Raw genomic sequence first — 19,950 nt, forward strand, 5'->3', positions numbered from 1 at the left:
ACTTTTACTTTATACAAATTTAAAAACAGGTTTCTCTTAAAATTCTGTGTTGCCATAATGACACCTGGTTGCACCTGAACTTTTCTCAAACCTTGAGCTAACCAATGCATTTTTGTTATGGAAATGTTTGCCTTAAGCTATGTTAATGTCCAGAAAAACATCTATTTCTGCTTTATTGACTATGTCAAAACCTTTGACTGTGTGGATCACAATAAACTGTGGAAAATTCTTCAAGAGATGGGAATACCAGACCACCTGATCTGCCTCTTGAGAAATTTGTATGCAGCTCAGGAAGCAACAGTTAGAGCTGGACATGGAACAATAGACTGGTTCTAAATAGGAAAAGGAGTACATCAAGGCTGTATATTGTCACCCTGTTTATTTAACTTATATGCAGAATACATCATGAGAAATGCTAGACTGGAAGAAACACAAGCTGGAATCCAGATTGCCGGAAGAAATATCAGTCACCTCAGATATGCAGATGACACCACCCTTATAGCAGAAAGTGAAGAGGAACTAAAAAGCCTCTTGATGAAAGTGAAAGTGGAGAGTGAAAAAGTTGGCTTAAAGCTCAACATTCAGAAAATGAAGATCATGGCATCCGGTCCCATCACTTCATGGGAAATAGATGAGGAAACAGTGGAAACAGTGTCAGACTTTATTTTTCTGGGCTCCAAAATCACTGCAGATGGTGACTGCAGCCATGAAATTAAAAGACACGTACTCCTTGGAAGGAAAGTTATGACCAACCTAGATAGCATATACAAAAGCAGAGACATTACTTTGCCAACAAGGGTTCGTCTAGTCAAGGCTATGGCTTTTCCTGTGGTCATGTATGGATGTGAGAGTTGGACTGTGAAGAAGGCTGAGCGCTGAAGAATTGATGCTTTTGAACTGTGGTGTTGGAGAAGACTCTTGAGAGTCCCTTGGACTACAAGGAGATCCAACCAGTCCATTCTGAAGGAGATCAGCTCTGGGATTTCTTTGGAAGGAATGATGCTAAAGCTGAAACTCCAATACTTTGGCCACCTCATGCGAAGAGTTGACTCATTGGAAAAGACTCTGATGCTGGGAGGGATTGGGGGCAGGAGGAGAAGGGGACAACAGAGGATGAGATGGCTGGATGGCATCACTGACTCGATGGACGTGAGTCTCAGTGAACTCCGGGAGTTGGTGATGGACAGGGAGGCCTGGCGTGCTGTGATTCATGGGGTCGCAAAGAGTTGGACACGACTGAGCGACTGATCTGATCTGATGTTAATGTACTATACACTTACCCTAAACTCTGTCTTCAAGTCAGTTCCACCTAAAGGCTCAGATCCTGTATGTTTTACTTGTACATTGTTCTCCTAATCTATGTTAATAAAACTATATATTTGCTTGGAAATCTGCCTTTCTTTAAGATTCATGTCAATCATTTTATGGCCCAGGATGACTCACCTAATGCCAATGTTATCTCAATGCATGTTGTGGGTGAGGGGCCTGGTGCCATTCTCTGAATTTTGAGACATTTACTTTCTCTAATTAGCAGACTGCTAGTAGCTATATAATATCTGGTTAAAGACTAGCAGGGGACACTCTTTTTGCCCTCTTCTGATGTCTATGTCAGAAACTTTCTCTATCTCTTTTATACTTTAATAAAACTTTATTACACAAAAGGTCTGAATGATCAAGCCTCATCACTAGCCCCAGATTGAATTCTTCTCCTCTGGAGGCCAAGAATCCCAGTGTCTTATGTGGTTCAGCAAAAACCTTTCAACAGTGCAACCCCATTACTTGGAAATTCTAAAGTTGCAAATTTGCCTACTCTCAAGAATTTATTTGTAACCTCAAATAAATATTTATGACATTTTCACAGTCATCTGTAGACATGTAAAGATCTGGGACAAATTAAATTGCCTGACATGTACATTCTCAGCTGAGGTGGACTTTTCATTTCCTCTTTCACGTTGTAAACAAGTATTATTTTTGCATTCTATTCAGTGCCACATTTTTCTTATTTCCATGTTTCTTGTTGATAATCTTGCTGTGTGTAATAGCTGTCAAGTGTAGTAAAATGCACTAAAATAAATAAATATTTAAAAAATTTACTTTTGAAGTGTACCAGAATAAAATAATATTTATCTGCATTGTCCTTCTGAGTGAGTTTGTTTCCTGGAACACATGGCTACAACAGTGACAAGAAGCTTGTAGGAACCTAGATCTGCATTTCCTGTAGGAATGATATTTTCCTACATTTTAATTCAGTGTCCATGGTGACTTTATGGAAAAGAACTAATGAGAATAATGAGAAAGGACTATGCCTGTGCATGAATACATATCATACTCCCACCGCACCCCCACCCCCCACCACCACCACACACACACATTTATCCAGAGCTGGGCTTACTCTCTCATTCCCCCATAAGAGAACTCAGGCTGAGGGAATTTCTTGGTGCAGAGCAGTGCCAGTCTGAGGAAAGGTGAGTGATGAGGGCAAAGTGAAACATTTCTTCTTACTCTTACTAATCTGTTTTGTCTTGTTCTTTGCTCCACCAGAGGCCTATAACCTCCCATCTAGATTTTGGAACTCTTATTTTCATCCATTACTGGTTGCTGAGCAGGTGTTTCTGTGAGGGAAGAGTACAAAGACCTCCTATTCAGTCACCTTCCTATACCTGTGGCGGATTCATGTTGATATATGGCAAAACCAATACAATATTGTAAAGTTAAAAAATAAAATTAAATTAAAAAAAAAAATAATGTAAACCTGACATCTTTGGTTTCTTTTCCTTAGAAACCAGGACTCCCTAATGGCTCTCTTTTTTTGGTTCAAAACCAGATTAGAATCTTGAATACTCAGAGGTCCTTTTTGTGCTTTATAAAACTGGCTGTGGGGAATTTCTACTGAAAGCTCCTCCAGGCAAAGAGCAGTGCTCTCCTAAAGACTAAGTGGTTTAAGACAAAACAGAGACAGGATTCCATCCTGGTGCTCTGTCTGGTAAGTCTTCTCTGTCTCCTAACTCACAGTGTATCCCGAGGCCACAGTGATGGACAAAAGGAAAGACGAGAGAAAGAAAGGAAGAGAAGAGACACAAGATAAGTTTGAGGGAAAGAAGACTGAGACAGAAGTTTAGAGAAATGGACAAGATCATAGTTAGGAAGGAGCATGTAATCATAATATACCCATTTGGATTTCAGCCTGAATCTATCCTGTGCATTTTAAAAAGTCACTCTCCTGACATCTAAAGAATGATGGATAGCATGGTATCTTTGAAGTAGGCTCAAGTGTTCAATATCTACCTAAAACTAAAAATATATTATATTTAAGGCTTTAAATTTATTCCTTCTTTTATAGATGAAAAATGCTTGTAACTTACTTTCTTTTGATTACACTGTAAATAAATCAAGAATCTGGGTTTAAAAAAAGTTAGTCTGACTGTAGACCTCATACTTTCAAGTACTGTAAACTACTGTGCTGTAATAAATCCAAGAAATGATAATGATTTAAACTAATTTCATTATGAATGAGTTAGATGCACTGATTTTTAAAATACTGAAGAGGTAAAATTAATTGTACTTTTTTATAATGTGTGAGAGAAGAGGATGCTACTCAGATATTTGTCTTTCTTTTTTAAACTTAGGTATAATTGACATATAATGTTATATTTGTTTCAAATGTACAACATAACCTACAACTTATGAAACAATCACACAATAATCTGATTAACATCCATCACCAAAGATAGTTACAACTTGATTTCTGGTCTAGGAATACAAAAAAAAAAAAAAAATTAAGACTGTCTTTAACTTATGTTAATGAATCACAGAAAATATTGCTTTCATAATTGAATTCTACTTTCAATTATCTATATCACACATTTTTAGAGTATTCACTCTTGCATTTCAAGGCCACAATATTATGGAACAAAGAGCTTATTCTTAAAGACATTTCACAGAATGCCTCCTACAAATAACACCTATTGGCTTTCAGCTTCCCTTGTTTTCATGTTTGCCATTTCCTCCTAGGAGTTCCCTGCTTTCTCACACATATCATCAGGTCTAGATGATACCTGATTGTCTTAGTGAAACTGTGATCATAATTTCCATTGCTCTTCTGGCATTTTCCAATAATACAAAATGATGAAAAGACACTTCTTACTACAAAACCACTATCAGTAATGAATGATCAAATTTTTAAAAATACTCATCTAACAATTGCCATAAATAAAGTACATGAAAATATGTAAGAACAGCTTTGGTAACTTTGAAAATGGTAGATCCAGTATGCTCAGAACAGGTGTCTATTTAGTTTTTTCTTCAACATATTTGCCATGAATCTTAAACTGTTACAACTATGACCTCCTTAGATTATAATGAAGATATGACATCTTGTATTCAGATGGATGTGTGTTTAAAAGAGATGATGTGTCTGTTTGAATGTGTGTAGAGGAGAGAGAGCTATGTACATATGATACGGGTTAGGCATGTATTAGCTTTTCCTTATTTCCATTCTCTTTTCATTTCAATTTACTGTTTTCTCCTCTATTTTCTTTCTATAGCTCTGTAACTATAAGCATTACAAGTTTTGACAAGTCTTTTAAACTATATGAGGTTTAGATCCATACTTAAAGATGGGATTAATGTTCTCCTATTTGTGTTTATAAAGATTAGAGATAATATTTGCACATGTTCCACAGCATTGGAATTAGTAGGCAAGTACCTTAATGGATGGTAGTTGATGCTGTCATTTTAACTGCACTTGAACTGCACACTTTAATATTAATGAATAAATATTAACAAATGGCTTACCTGAATCCTTTATATTTATTTTGAACCTTTTAGATTGCATCTTAATGAATATGTGTTCATTAGCAATTGTTAGAAAAAATGTTTTAATACTTGTGTGTTACCATCTAATCAAATGAAACTACAGACCACTTTAGAGGCTGGCAAAGTCCTGTGTATGTCAATATTGAAAATAAATTATGTTGATGATGATGAGAGAAGGCAATTAATGAATTATTAATATTAAGGCAACATTTTAGCATAATACTAGTAATAGAACCATTGCAAATTAGCAGAGAAGAACAGTGCTAACAAAGATGAATACATTATGTAGAATTTTTTATGACAATCCACTACAAAATTTCTAAAACCTTCTCAAGAATTTGCTTTTTCACATTGATGTTTATGTATTGATACTACATTTTTTACTGTGTGAATTAACTGAGGAAGAGAGTATACTCAATTGTATGGTATTCTTATTTTCCTTAGGTTTAAAACATTGCGGAGTTTTACTCAGTACTCTGAAGATCAGTAAACACGCATTTGTAAGGAACATGGACTTATGCAATACCAAGCAAGATGTCCCTTCCCAATGATACCCAGTTTCACCCCTCCTTCTTCTTGTTGCTAGGAGTCCCAGGACTGGAAACTCTCCATATCTGGATTGGCTTTCCCTTTTGTGCTGTGTACCTGACTGCACTGATAGGGAACTTCACTATCCTATTTGTGATCCAGGCTGAGAGCCGTCTACACCAGCCTATGTTCTACTTCTTGGCCATGTTGGCTACCATTGACTTGGGTCTCTCCACAGCTACCATCCCTAAGATGCTTGGCATCTTCTGGTTTAGTCTCAAAGAGATCCTCTTTGAAGCCTGCCTCACTCAGATGTTTTTCATCCACAACTTCACTGGTATGGAGTCAGCAGTCCTCTTGGCAATGGCTTATGACCGCTATGTGGCCATCTGCAACCCCCTCCGATATAGCACCATCCTCACCAACAGGGTCATTTCTATGATTGGTGTTGGTGTTTTAGTGAGGTCATTTATTTCTGTTATTCCATTTATATTTCTCATTTTATGGCTGCCCTTCTGTGAGAATCAAGTCATCCCTCATACCTACTGTGAACACATGGGGCTTGCTCGCCTATCTTGTGCCAGCATCAAGATCAATATCATCTATGGCTTAGGTGCTATGTCAATCCTAGTGTTTAATATCATAGCCATTGCCCTTTCTTATGTTCAGATACTCTGTGCTGAGTATTTTCGCCTTCCTTCTCGTGAAACACGACTCAAGTCTCTCAGCACATGTGGTTCCCATGTTTGCGTAATTCTTGCCTTCTATACACCAGCTCTATTTTCCTTTATGACACATCGCTTTGGCCAAAATGTCCCCCGTTACATTCACATACTTTTGGCCAATCTCTATGTTACAGTGCCGCCAATGCTCAACCCTGTCATATACGGAGTCAGAACCAAGCAGATCTATGGCCGTGTGAAAAAAATGTTATTACAAAAATAAAGAATTAAAATGGAATAGCATTTAATATGTATGATATGGAACTTTTGAGCAGGGAAACAATTTATTATATTAAATTATGTACATTTAAGTGTGATTGACAAAATATGTATTTGGCTCCCTTCTGTAACTATTTTAATGAGTTCAGAGACTGAAAAATCTAAGCTTTGTTATCCAATTCAAATAGTACGTGAAAGTCCATGACAGTCTTTATGTATGATATTTGGTCACTGGAATCAGTAGATTTGAAGTAGAAATATAGAATGTACCTTTTTTTTGGTATTATATTATTCATGTGGATTTTTTTTGATGATTCTCACTCCCTCTTTAGCTCCAAGTTGCCCTGTAAGTGTTTCTCCCTTCTTACTTTGCAATCCTCTCTTTTTTCTCCTTCTTTTTCTCATTTTCTCTACCTTCAGAACTCAATCATTTTTATTTTAAGGACTGAAAAGTGATATCCTATGATTTCATCATAAATATTATTAGTTCAGTTCAGTTCAGTAGCTCAGTCATGTCTGACTCTTTACAACCCCATGAATCGCAGCACGCCAGGCCTCCCAGTCCATCACCAACTCCCTGAGTTCACTCAGACTCACGTCCATCGAGTCAGTGATGCCATCCAGCCATCTCATCCTCTGTCGTCCCCTTCTCCTCTTGCCCCCAATCCCTCCCAGCATCAGAGGCTTTTCCAATGAGTCAACTCTTCACATGATGTGGCCAAAGGACTGGAGTTTCAGCTTTAGCATCATTCCTTCCAAAGAAATCCCAGGGCTGATCTCCTTCAGAATGGACTGGTTGGATCTCCTTGCAGTCCAAGGGACTCTCAAGAGTCTTCTCCAACACCACAGTTCAAAAGCATCAATTCTTCAGCACTCAGCCTTCTTCACAGCCCAACTCTCATATCCATACATGACCACAGGAAAAACCATAGCCTTGACTAGACGAACCTTTGTTGGCAAAGTAATGTCTCTGCTTTTGAATATGCTGTCTAGGTTGGTCATAACTTTCCTTCCATGAATGTATTCAAAAACTGTGGAACAAAAATGAGTATATAGGTTTTACATGTAAATAGGTGTAGACACAACTGGTAAGAAAAATTGATTCCTTATATAGAGTACAATGGGGAAAAGTACCCCCCAATTCCATATGACATAAGGATCATAAAAAATTAAGAAACAAGAGGTAATAAAACTAATAATAATGGAATCTAACATTCCTTGAACAATCACCATGTTATAGAAACTATATGTAGTTCTATAGGTAGTTCAAGTTTTAAACGTAAGTAGATATTTAGGAGTGAAGTGACTTACACACAGTCACACAATTATCATGTAACAGAACTTTAAATTTAGTTTCAGTACAGTTTCTTTATCTTCTCTCCTATGATTTAATATAGAAACCGATGATGACACAACAGACAAACAAAGGTTAAGTAAACATACAGCTGTCGAGAACAAGATGGCAGAGGAGTAGGTGGACGTGGAGTACATCTCTCCCCATGGATACATAAGAAATACACCTTCAGACACAGAAGTGAATGCAGAACACCAGCTGAGAGCAGACAGGAGTACCTGACCAGTGGAAAATAATATATAGAACCATGCAAAACTCAGTAGGATGAAGGAACTAGAGGGACAAAGAGTGTAAGTAGGACTGGACCTGCTCTCGGTGGATGGGGGAACTGAAGCAGGGGTCTGATCCCCACATTGGGGCAATTGTCTAAATCAGAGGAGAAACATTTAAGGCTGAGAGTGAAACAGCTGATCTGTGGCAGCCTAAATGGAATGAGAATCAGAGAGTTCTTGCCACAGCCATACATACCCCAGATAGGCATGCAGGTCATCTAGATGGTGCAGTGGCTGGAAGTTGGAGTTTAGGGATTGTGGAGCAATCCCAGGGTGAGGGTTGCTGTTATCTGTAAAAAGACAGATCGAGGGGATGTCAGGGAGGAGATTGTGGTGGGAAATGTCTCTGGAGGAAAGCCAGGCAGCCATGGGAGCAAGGCGATACTGCTGAGTCATGCGGAGGGGTGGTACCATCACCATAGCCTCCCTCTCCCCACACGCATCGGCAGCTGAACAATAGAGAGGCTGGCCCATCAAACACCTGACTGCACTGAACTTCAGAGTGGGACCCCACCCAGGGTGCCCCTTTATGTGCCTGAAGTGTAGATCTAAAGACTAGGACCTCAGTAAGGGGGGCCCCTCTATGTGCCTGATGTGCCAAACAACAGAGAAGGACCCCAGGCAAGGGAGACCTCTAAGTGCCTAAACAGGCAGAGCTATAGAGAAAGACTGGCCAAAGAGGCCTTCTGATCGCTAGATACAAGAGGTTCGGAAAAAAGACTCTGGTAGGACCATAACTCCTGCGGCAGAGGCAGTCCATGTCCCTGCGTACTTGGCACCGTCAGGGTCCCTGCAAGCCAAGCAACTACATCACCTTCATGGTCAACCCTCACTGGGGCAGAGCTGCCACAGGCAAAAAAAATATATCTTGCGTCAATGCACACAGTGTCACTTCTGTTGTGTCCAACCGCTTTGCAACTGCCTGAAGCCTGCCAGGCTTCTCTGTCAGAGGGGTTCTCCAGGCAAGAATACTGGAGTGTATTGGCCAATACTGGTTGCCATACCCTTCTAGAGCACTATGCTTCCTGCTGCTTTAGCTGCCAACTCCCCTGAGTACCTAGTGCTGTCACAACTCCTGCAACCCAAGCAGTTTCACCACCTCCACTCCTGACCCTCACCCAAGTCCTCCAGCTCAGCCTCAGGAGCAAACCCCAGCGGAAAACCCACATGCAGAGGTGGAAAGAAACCACAGTTGAAACCCAGAGGTAGTGTGGCTAAGGAAGAAAGCCCAAAACCTTCCCACCAGCTGAATAAGCTTCAGATTAAATCCACATGATCAACTAGACAGACTCTGTGTCCAAGGAATATATAAAAGGACATTGAGGGCTCCCACAAAACAAGACGCACTAGTTCTGATAGCTGTGGACATTGGAAGCAAGAACACACAAGAATAGGACCAGATTAGAATCTGAACTGCACCCACAGCAGGTCCAGAGATCAGCACAGTGTTGGAGGGCATCCTAGGGAGGTGAGGTGGACTGTGACTCCCAGTGAGGGAAAGGACTCTGACAGGAGTGACTCAAGAACATTTATTATCCTTATGTTTGACTTGTTCTGTAGATTACTTTGGATTTTCTTTTTCTTCCCCCTATATTGTAGCTGTTGATTTTATTGGCATTAAGAAATCTAATTAATTTTTGAGTTTTTTTTTTTTTAAGTTACATTTTTGTGTGTGTGTGTGTGGTTATCAATCTTTGCCTCTAAGGGCTTCCCTGGTGGCTCAGAAGTTAAAGCATCTGCCTCCAATGTGGGAGACCTGGGTTCGATCCCAGTCGGGAAGATATCCTGGAGAAGGAAATGGTAACTCACTACAGTATTCTTGCCTGGAGAATCCCCTAGATGGAGAAGCCTGGTAGGCTACAGTCCACAAAGAGTCAGACACAACTGAGTGACTTCACTTTCTGCCTCTAAGTTGGGCTTTTGCAGTTCTGTGGAACATTTTTTTTCTTTCTTTCTTATTTTTTTCTTTTTCTTTTTTAAATTTAACTTCTAATTTTTTAAAACCTAGCATTATTTTTTTCTACATTTATCCTTTGGTTTGCTTTCCTACAGTTCTTTTCCTCTTGTAGTTAATCTTTAAAGTATATAAATCTTCTTTACCTACTTCTATTTAACTTTGCATGTCTATTCTTTTATCTCTGTTTTCTTTCCTTTTCTCTCGACATATTTGTTAGTTTTGTGTTCATTGCTTTATTCTCTACATGTCATCTTTCTTTAGTTTTGTTTTCTAGTTTGCACTTTAGTTAGTTTTGTTCTTAACTGGTAGATATAATTTTTGGTTTCCTTTGTTCACCAGGCCAATCTATTATACTTTAGTTTTGTTGAACTGTTTTTATTTTGCTTATGTATATGAATATGTATATGTGTATATTCCATTATTTTAATTATTATTTGCCTGACTTTATAACTGCCATTTGTCTGGGGTTCCTCTTTGGTTTCTTATTTTTGGGTATTTGTTTTATTCTCACTTAATGCTGTAACAAACCATTTGTGGAATCTTTGTTCCTGACCAGAGATCAAGCTCTGAGTCTTTGGAGTGGGAGCACTGATTCCCAAACCCTAGATTACCAGAGAACTAACCCTAGGGAGTAATCAAATAGTGAGAACTCACACAAAGGAAACCACCTGATTACAAGATCCTGTCTCTCCCAACCATCAGTAGCACCCTTTACAGGACGCCTTATCTAAACAACAAGCAAAACAAAAATACAAACCCAATCACAGCAGACAGAATTACCACCTCACTCAGCCTTGCCCGTCAGAGGAAAAATAAAAACAAACAAAAAACTTAACACAAATCTCACCATATATGAAGCTTACACAAACAACTGGACCAACCTCAAGAGGGCAGAAACCAAAAGGAAGAAAGAATTCAACTTTAAAGACTGAGAAAAGTTTACCATAAACACAATACCTTACATAAAGAAAAGGCAAGCAATTCTACACAAATGAAGGAACAAACTAGTGACACAGAAGTTCAAATAAATGAAGAGGAAATAAGCAAACTACCTGAAAAAGAATTCAGAATAATGATAGTAAAGATGATAAAAAACCTTGAAAACAAAATGAAGGAAATGCAAGAATCAATTAACAAAGAACTAGAAGAATTAAAGAATAAACATACAGAAACAAACAACACAATTACTAAAATTAAAAATACTCTAGGAGGAATCAATAGCAGAATCTGAAGCAGAACAAATCCATAGGCTGGAAGATAAAATGGTAGAAATAAATTCTGAAGAGCAGAATAAAATAAAAAGAATGAAAAGAACTGAAGATAGTCTCAGAGACCTCAGGGTTTCTGATATTAAATGCACCAACATTTGAATTATAGGGGCCCCAGAAGAAGAAGAAGAAGAAGAAAGAATGAGTATGAGAAAACTTTTGAAAAGATTACAGTTCAAAATCTCTCCAACATGGAAAAGGAAATAGTCAATCAAGTCCAAGAGGCACAAAAGCCCCATATAGGATAAACCCAAGGAGAAACATACCAAGACACATACTAATCAACCTAACAGAGACTGAATACAAATAAAGAATATTAAAAACAGCAAGGGAAAAGCAACAAGTAACATACAAGTAAAACTGCACATCTGTAACAGCTGATCTTTCAGCAGAAACTCTGCATGCCAGAAGGGAATGTCAGGATACATTTAAAGTACTGAAAGGGAAAAATCTACAACCATGATTACTGTACCCAGCGAGGATCTCATTCAAAACTGATGGAGAAATAAAAAGCTTTTCAGACAAGCAAAAGTTAAGAGAATTAAGTACCACCAAACCATTTTTATAAAAATGTTAAATGGACTTATATACTTAAGAAATACAAGAGAAGAAAAAAATGTACAAAATCAACCCCAAATAATTAAGAAAATGGCCACAGGAACATATATACCAATAATTACTTTAAGTGTAATTTGTATTAAATGCTTCAACCAAAAGACACAGACTGGATGCTGCTGCTAAGTTGCTTCAGTCATGTCCAACTCTGTGCGACCCCATAGATGGCAGCCCTCCAGGCTCCTCTGTCCCTGGGATTCCTCAGGCAAGAATACTGGAGGGGTTTACCATTTCCTTCTCCAATGCATGCATACATGCTAAGTCACTATAGTCGTGTCCAACTCATTGCAACCCTATGGACAGCAGCCCACCAGGCTCCTCTGTCCATGGGATTCTCTAGGCAAGAATACTGGAGTGGGTTGCCATTTACTCTCACAGACTGGTTGAATGGATACAAAAACAAGACTCATATATATTCTGTTTACAAGAAACCCACTTCAGACCTAAAGACACATATATACTGAAAGTTAGAGAATGAAAAAATATATTCCATGCAAATGGGAAGCAAAAGAAAGCTGGAGTAGCAATCCTCATATCAGACAAAATAGATCTTAAAATTAAAAAAAAATATTACAAGAGATAAGGAAGCACACTACATAATGATCAAGGGATCAATCCAAGAGGAAGATATAACAAATGTAAATATCTATGCACCCATCATAGAAGAACCTCAATACATAAGATAAACACTAACAGACATAAAAGGAGACATTGACAGTAACTCAATAATAGTAGGAGACTTTAACACCCCCTCACATCAATGGATAGATCATCAAAACAGAAGATTAATAAGGAAATACAAGTTTTAAATGATACGTTAGATGAAATGGATCTCATTGATATCTTCAGGATATTCCATCCAAATGCAGAACACACCTTCTTTTCAAGTGCATATGTAACATTCTCCAGGATAGACCACATCTTGGGTCACAAATCAAGCCTCAGTGAATTTAAGAAAATGGAAATCATATCAAACATCTTCCCTGACCACAGTACTATGAGATTAGGTATCAATTACAAGAAAAAAACAAAAAACTTAAAAAAAAACACAAACACATGGAGATTAAACAATACATTTCTAAATAACCAACAAGTTACTAGATAAATCAGAAAAAATTTATAGAAACAAATGACAATGAAAACACAACTCAAAACCTATGGGATGCAGCTAAAGCAGTTATAAGAGGGAAGCTTATAGCAATACAATCCTACCATAAGAAAGAAAAATACTTGTAGCAATACTTGTAGCAATACACTCCTACCTTAAGAAAGAAAAATATTGAATAGACAAGCTAACTTTACACCTAAAACAACTGGAAACAACTGGAAAAAGAAGAACAACAACAACAACAAAAAAACAAAATTAGCAGAAGGAAAGAAATCATAAAGATCTGAGCAGAAATACCTGAAAAAGAAATGAGAGAAACAATAGTAAAGATTAATAAAACTAAAAAGCTGGTTCTTTGAAAAGATAAACAAAATTGACAAACCTTTAGCTGACTCATCAAGAAAAAAAAAAAAAAAGAATAATCAAATCAACAAAACTAGAAATGAAAAAGGAGAGGTTACAACAGACAATGCAGAAATACAAAGGAGAATAAGAGACTATCATGAACAACTATATGGCAATAAAATGGATAACCTGGAAAAAATGGACAGATTCTTAGAAAAGTTCAATCTTCCAAGACTGAACCAGAAAGATATAGAAATTATGAGCAACCCAATTACAAGCACTGAATTTGAAGTTGTGATCAAAAATCTCCCCATAACAAAAGCCCAGGAGCAGATGGCTTCACAGGAGAATTCTATTAAACATTTAGAGAAGAGCTAATGCCTATCCTCCTAAAACTCTTTCAATAAATTGCAGAGGGAAGAACACTTCCAAACTCATTCTATGAAACCACCATTACTATGATACGAAAACCAGCCAAGACAACACACAAAAAGAAAACTACAGGCCAATATCACTGCTGAACATAGATGCAAAAATCCTTAACAAAATTTTAGCCAGCAGAATTCAGCAACACATCAAAAAGCTCATATATCATGATCAAGATGAGTTTATTTCAGGTATGCAAGGATTCTCCAACATATGCAAATCAGTGTGATATACCATATTAAAAAATTGAATGATAAAAACCAGATGGTAATCTCAATAGATGCAGAAGAAGCCTTTGACAAAATTCAGCAACTGTTTATGATTAAAACTCTTTAAAAAATGGGCATAGAAGGAACCTACCTCTATGCAGTAAAGGCCATATATGATAAGCCTATAGCAAACATTATTCTCAATGGTGAAAAACTGAATCCATTTCCCTTAAGATCAGGAACAAGACAAGGGTGTCCACTTTCACCACTATTATTCAGCATAGTTTTGGAAGTCCTACCTACAGCAATCAGAGAAGAAAAAGAAATAAAAGGAATCCAGCTTAGAAAAGAAGTAAAGCTCTCACTGTTTGCAGATAACCTGATACTGTACATAGAAAACCCTAAAGATGGTGTCAGAAAATTTCTAGAGATAATCAGTGAATTTAGCAATGTCGCAGGGTAAAACACACAAAATCATTGCATTTCTATATACTAACAGAAATCACTTGCATTTATATATACTAACAATGAAAAGTCAGAAAGAGAAATTAAGGAATCAATCCCATTTACCACTTCAAAAAAAGAATATAACATCTGGGAATAAACTTACCTAAGGAGACAAAAGAACTATACATAGAAAATTATAAGACACTAATGAGAGAAATCAAAGATTACATAAACAGATTGAGAGATGATATTCCATGTTCCTGGGTAGGAAGAATCAGTATTGTGAAAATGACTATACTACCAAACACAATCTATAGATTCAATGCAATCCCTAGCAAATTATCAATGTCATTTCTCACAGAACTAGAACAAAAAAATTCAAAATCCATATAGAAACACAAAAGGCTCCAAATAGCCAAAGCAGTCTTGAGAAAGAAGAATGGAGCTGGAGGATTCAACCTTCCTGACTTCAGATTATACTACAAAGCTACAGTCATCAAGTCAGTATGGTACTGACACAAAAGCAGAAATATAGACCAACAGAACAAGATAGAAAGTTCAGAAATAAACCCATGCACCTATGAGTACCTTATTTTTGACAAAGGAGGTAAGAATTTGCAATGGAGCAAAAACAGCCTCTTCAATAAATGATGCGGGCAAAACTGGACAGCTACATGTAAAAGAATGAAAGTAGAACACTTCCTAAAACCATACACAAAGATAAACTCAAAATGGATTAAAGACCTAAATGACAGACCAGAAACTATAAAACTCTTAGAGCAAAACATAGGCAGAACACTTGATGGCATAAATCAAAGCAAGATCCTCCATGACCCACCTCCTAGAGTAATGGAAATAAAAACAAAAATAAACAAGTAAACAAAAATAAAAACAAGTAAAAGCTTTTGCACAGCAAGGGAAACTATAAGCAAAGTGAAAAGACAACCCTTGGAATGAGAGAAAATAATAGCAAATGAAACCATTGACAAAGGATTAATTTCCAAAATATACAATCAGCTCATAGAACTCAATACTAAGAAAACAAACAACCCAATCAAAAAGTGAGAAAAAGACCTAAACAGATATTTTTCCAAAGAAGACACATAGATGCCTAGCAAATACATGGAAAGATGCTCAACATTGCTCATTATTAGAGAAATGCAAATAAAAACTACAGTGAGATATCACCTCACACCGGTCAGAATGGCCCTCATCAAAAAGTTGACAAGTGATAAATGCTGGAGAGGGTGTGGAGAAAAGGAAATGCTCTTGCACTGTTGGTGGGAATGTAAATTGATACAGTCTTTATGGAAGATGGTATGGAGATTCCTTAAAAAACTTGGAATAAAAGCACCATATGACCCAGCAATCCCACTCCCAGGCATATACCCTGAGGAAGCCAAAATTGAAAAATACACCTGTACCCATTGTCCATTGTAGCACTATTTACAATAGCTAGAACATGGAAGCAACCTAGATGTCCATCAACAGATGAATGGATAAAGAAGTCGCGGTGCATATACACAATGAAATATTACTCAGCCATAAAAAGGAACACATTTGACTCAGTTCTAATGAGGTGGATGAACCTAGAGCCTATTATACAGAGTGAAGTAGGTCAGAAAGAGAAAGAGAAATATTGTATTCTAATGCATATATACGGAATCTAGAAAAATGGTAGTGAAGAATTTATTTACAGGGCAGCAATGGGGAAACAGACATAGAGAGCAGACTTATGGGCATGGGGAGAGGGGAGCAGAGGGTGATATGTATGGAAAGAGTAACATGAAAACTTATATTACCATATGTAAAATAACCAACGGGAATTTGCTGTATAACTCTGGAAACTCAAAAAGGGGCTCTGTATCAACCTGGCAAGGGGTGGGGGATGGAGAGAGAGATGGTAGGGAGGTTCAAAAGGGAGGGAATATATGTATACCCCTGGTTGATTCATGTTGAGGTTTGATAGAAAACAACAAACTTCTGTAAAGCAATTATTCTTCAATAAATAAATAAATAAAAATAACATTTAGCTGTCAACATGTTTTACAACTTGAAATTATATAAAATAATGAGCATGTGTGCATGTGTACTAAGTCATTTCAGTAGTTTATGACTCTTTGCAACCCCATGGACTTCCAGGCCCCTCTTTCCATGAGATTCTTTAGGCAAAAGTACTGGGGTGGATTGTTATGCCTTCTTCCAGGGGATCTTTGCAATATAGGGATCAAACTGGATCTCTTATGTCCCCTGTATTATCAAGCAGGTTCTTTACCACTAGTGCCACCTGTATAGCTGTCAATTCTGGAATGTAAGTGAAAGAAGGGAATATTATAAAAAACATATATATATATATATATATATATGTGTGTGTGTGTGTGTGTGCGTGTATTAAGATATATGCATTGAAGATAAACTGCATTCAAAAATATTCTGGCTAAGGTACAGAATACAAAATGAGTTAGTTCTTGACTGCCTAGATTGAGGTTTAAACCACAATGGTTCATAGTCAATGCTTGAGTCAACACTAGATGTTCTCAGTCCCTGAAGAGATGGACACAGAACGTCCCTCTCAGGGGAGATACAACCTTTGTATAAAGTGTTCCTCTTAGGGATCGTGGGCAAGAAGGCCAGCCTGACACACAGAAGGAGGCAGCACATTTCCTTGGGAAGGTAGCCCAGGTCATACTTTATACTTGTGTGTATGAGGGGTCTTCCACAAAAGGCTCATACTGGTGGGGTAGCTTAGCACTGTAGACATTGAGGAGAGTTTCTAGAGGTTACATCAGGGAGAATAAGTTGCAGATATACCACAGATGACATGCCAGGTCCCCTTTATTTCAGTTACTGCTACAGACAGGGAGCATCCAGACACTGTGTTCTGTACTTTCCCTGCAGATATGGGCCTGGGTAAGTGATTGGAGTCCAGAACCATGGAAATCAAAGTTATAGTCAGTAAAGTGACCTCTGAAATAGTTGCTGTATCATATGGGTTGTAAGGCCTTAGGGATGACCTTTGCACTCTGAGCTACAAAACAGGGATGTTAAATATTTGCTTTCTCTGTGTATTAACCTACATTCAAGAATCAGATTCTGTAAAGGTGACAGTGCTTTCCACAGTTTCTGTGATAAAACATGAGTTGACTGACAGCATCCAATTTTGTTCTGAGTTGAATCTAAGTCACATATTCTATATTTTAGAATGAAAAGCAAGTATTTTTAAATTTACCCCAGGTAGAAAGTCTTTCAAAAATGAGTATCAATAAAGGAGTATTAAAAGTTTTGTCATTTGTTCCCTAAGTGCAATGTGTATCTGGGATATTAAAAAGAGGCTTAAAAAATAAATAAATAAAAAGAGGCTTTAAAACACAGCTCCTCATCTAATTAGATGAAAAAATTAATTTTGAACTTAAAATGAATGGTGGGGCTCAGTTAACATATTCCCTCAGAAGGGGCCAGGTGTATACTGTTTGTAAGCTATTGTGTTTTATTAGAAAATCAAACACTAGCACTGAGTCATATTCATGGATAATAATGTCAGATTATTTAAACTAATGTTACTAAGGGACCAGTGTTAAGGCATGTTTATATTTCACATATACAACATCTTATTTTATTAACACAAGAACCATTTGAAGTTGATACATGATTATCTCAGACTAGACGGTTAAAATAAAGCTCAGGGAATGATTTTCCTAAGGTCATCAGAGTATAGGAGAGTGAAGACTTAAAACCATGTTTTGTTGGGTTAAAAAGGAGTGTTCCCAAAGACCAAACAACTGATTTTTAATCAACCACAATAAGCAGAATATTTAGACTTAATATAGGTTGTTTCTTTAGTTTATGTTCTTTGACCTTAATTTTTTATATTATTGTTAGATTTTAGGATTTTTAGCTCTCAGCAGTAACTGAGTGAGATAAATGATTCTATCTTTTAAATAAGCTCCAAAATTGAATGTTTTATTAAATCAAATTATACTATAGTTTGCATTACAAAATGACTGTTTATATTTATGCTTTTTAATCATAGACATTTTAAACATATACAATCAATAGACACATATAATACTCTTACCAGCAATTTCAAGAACTATATATTGAATTTTCCTTCAGATCTAAATTTGATTTTTTAAAGTAAAATTTACACACATTTACATGTACACACTATCTGTACATTTTTAACAAAGGTAATTGTATATCCATTTATATCCTGCTGCTGCTGCTGCTAAGTCCCTTCAGTCGTGTCCGACTCTGTGCAACCCCATAGACGGCAGCCCACCAGGCTCCCCCGTCCCTGGGATTCTCCAGGCAAGAACACTGGAGTGGGCTGCCATTTCCTTCTCCAGTGCATGAAACTGAAAAGTGAAAGTGAAGTCGCTCAGTCGTGTCCGACTCTTCACGACCCCATGGACTGCAGCCTATCAGGCTCCTCCGCCCATGGAATTTTCCAGGCAAGTGTACTGGAGTGGGTTGACTTATATCCTACATTCTCATAAATAATTTTTCTATCATGTCAAAAATCTTAGGTTTCTTCCATTCTGTCCCTGAAACCACTGAACAGATATCCTCACTTATTTTATCTATATAATCTAGAACTTCATAGAAATAAAATTATTTACTTAATGCTCTTTAGTAGTAATTGGTAACGCAGTATGATGACTTTAGATTCATCTATGCTGTTGCACACATAAGAAGCAAATCCAGCTTTGTTGCTGAATAGAGTTGCATTATGTAAACATCCCAAAACTGATTTGTCTATTCACTTGGTGATGAGTAGTTGTGATGTTTCCATTTTGGGGTAATTATGAATAAAGCTGCTATGAACATTCCTGCACAAGTCTTTGTGTAAACATATGTTTTAATTTGTCTTGAATAAACACCCAGGAGTTCAATTATTTCAGGTAATTTAAGAGAATATGTTACTCCACATTATTACCAAAATTCAATTTTGTCATGGTTTTTAATTTGATCATTCTAGTGCTTGTGTAGTAATATGTCATTATATATTAAATGTGTAATTCCTGACGCCTAATGATTTTGAGAATTTGAATGTCATTTGTACATTTTCTTTTGCCAAGTGTCAGTTTAGGTCCCTTTATTTTTCCATTGTTTGTTTTTCTTATTTATTAGTTGTGTTTTGTATGTTTTTGACATGAATTTCTTTTCAGAGAGTAGAGATTATGAATATTTTATTCAAGTCTTACTCTCTAAATTCACATTCTCTACAATAAGTTTTAAAATTTCCTGTAACATGTAATAGCTTATTTCTTATGGTTCTTGCTTTCTGTGTTCTGTCTTAGAAACCATTACATTCCATCGGGTTGCAAAGATATTCTCCTTTTTATAAATTTTACAGAATTTAAGTTCTTTTTTTTTTTTTTAACCTAGGTCTATTTTAGAAGTATAATTAAAATTTTGCATATGTTGTGAAGTTGGAGACAAAGTTCTTTTTTTGCCTCGTAAGTATATTCAATTGCACCAGATTACTGGAAGAAACAACTATCCTATTTTCACTGAATTACCACATTTTTCACTTGATAAAATACAACTGAGCTTGTAAAATGTGTTTATTTCTTTTCATTACCTTGTAGTTATCTATCATTGCACAAATGCTATAAGTTTTGATTACTATAGTTTTATAAGTTTGAAGTTCTATAGTATGTTT

The 19,950-nt window shown here is 36.9% G+C and overlaps 1 protein-coding gene across 1 annotated transcript; it reads left to right on the forward strand.

Moving 5' to 3' along the window:
* The first annotated feature begins 5,349 nt into the window (after positions 1–5,349).
* Positions 5,350–6,288, forward strand: OR52E3 (olfactory receptor family 52 subfamily E member 3). Its single transcript, NM_001389892.1, has one exon. It carries the CDS (start codon positions 5,350–5,352, stop codon positions 6,286–6,288), a length of 939 nt encoding a protein of 312 aa, NP_001376821.1.
* Positions 6,289–19,950: the final 13,662 nt, after the last annotated feature.

Source organism: Bos taurus, chromosome 15, assembly GCF_002263795.3.
Source record: "Bos taurus isolate L1 Dominette 01449 registration number 42190680 breed Hereford chromosome 15, ARS-UCD2.0, whole genome shotgun sequence".
In the NCBI taxonomy this organism is placed as follows: Eukaryota; Metazoa; Chordata; class Mammalia; order Artiodactyla; family Bovidae; genus Bos; species Bos taurus.

Bases quoted from the DNA above. Each gene is read 5' to 3' on its own strand.
- OR52E3 (NM_001389892.1), top strand. From the start codon at position 5,350: ATGTCCCTTCCCAATGATACCCAGTTTCACCCCTCCTTCTTCTTGTTG.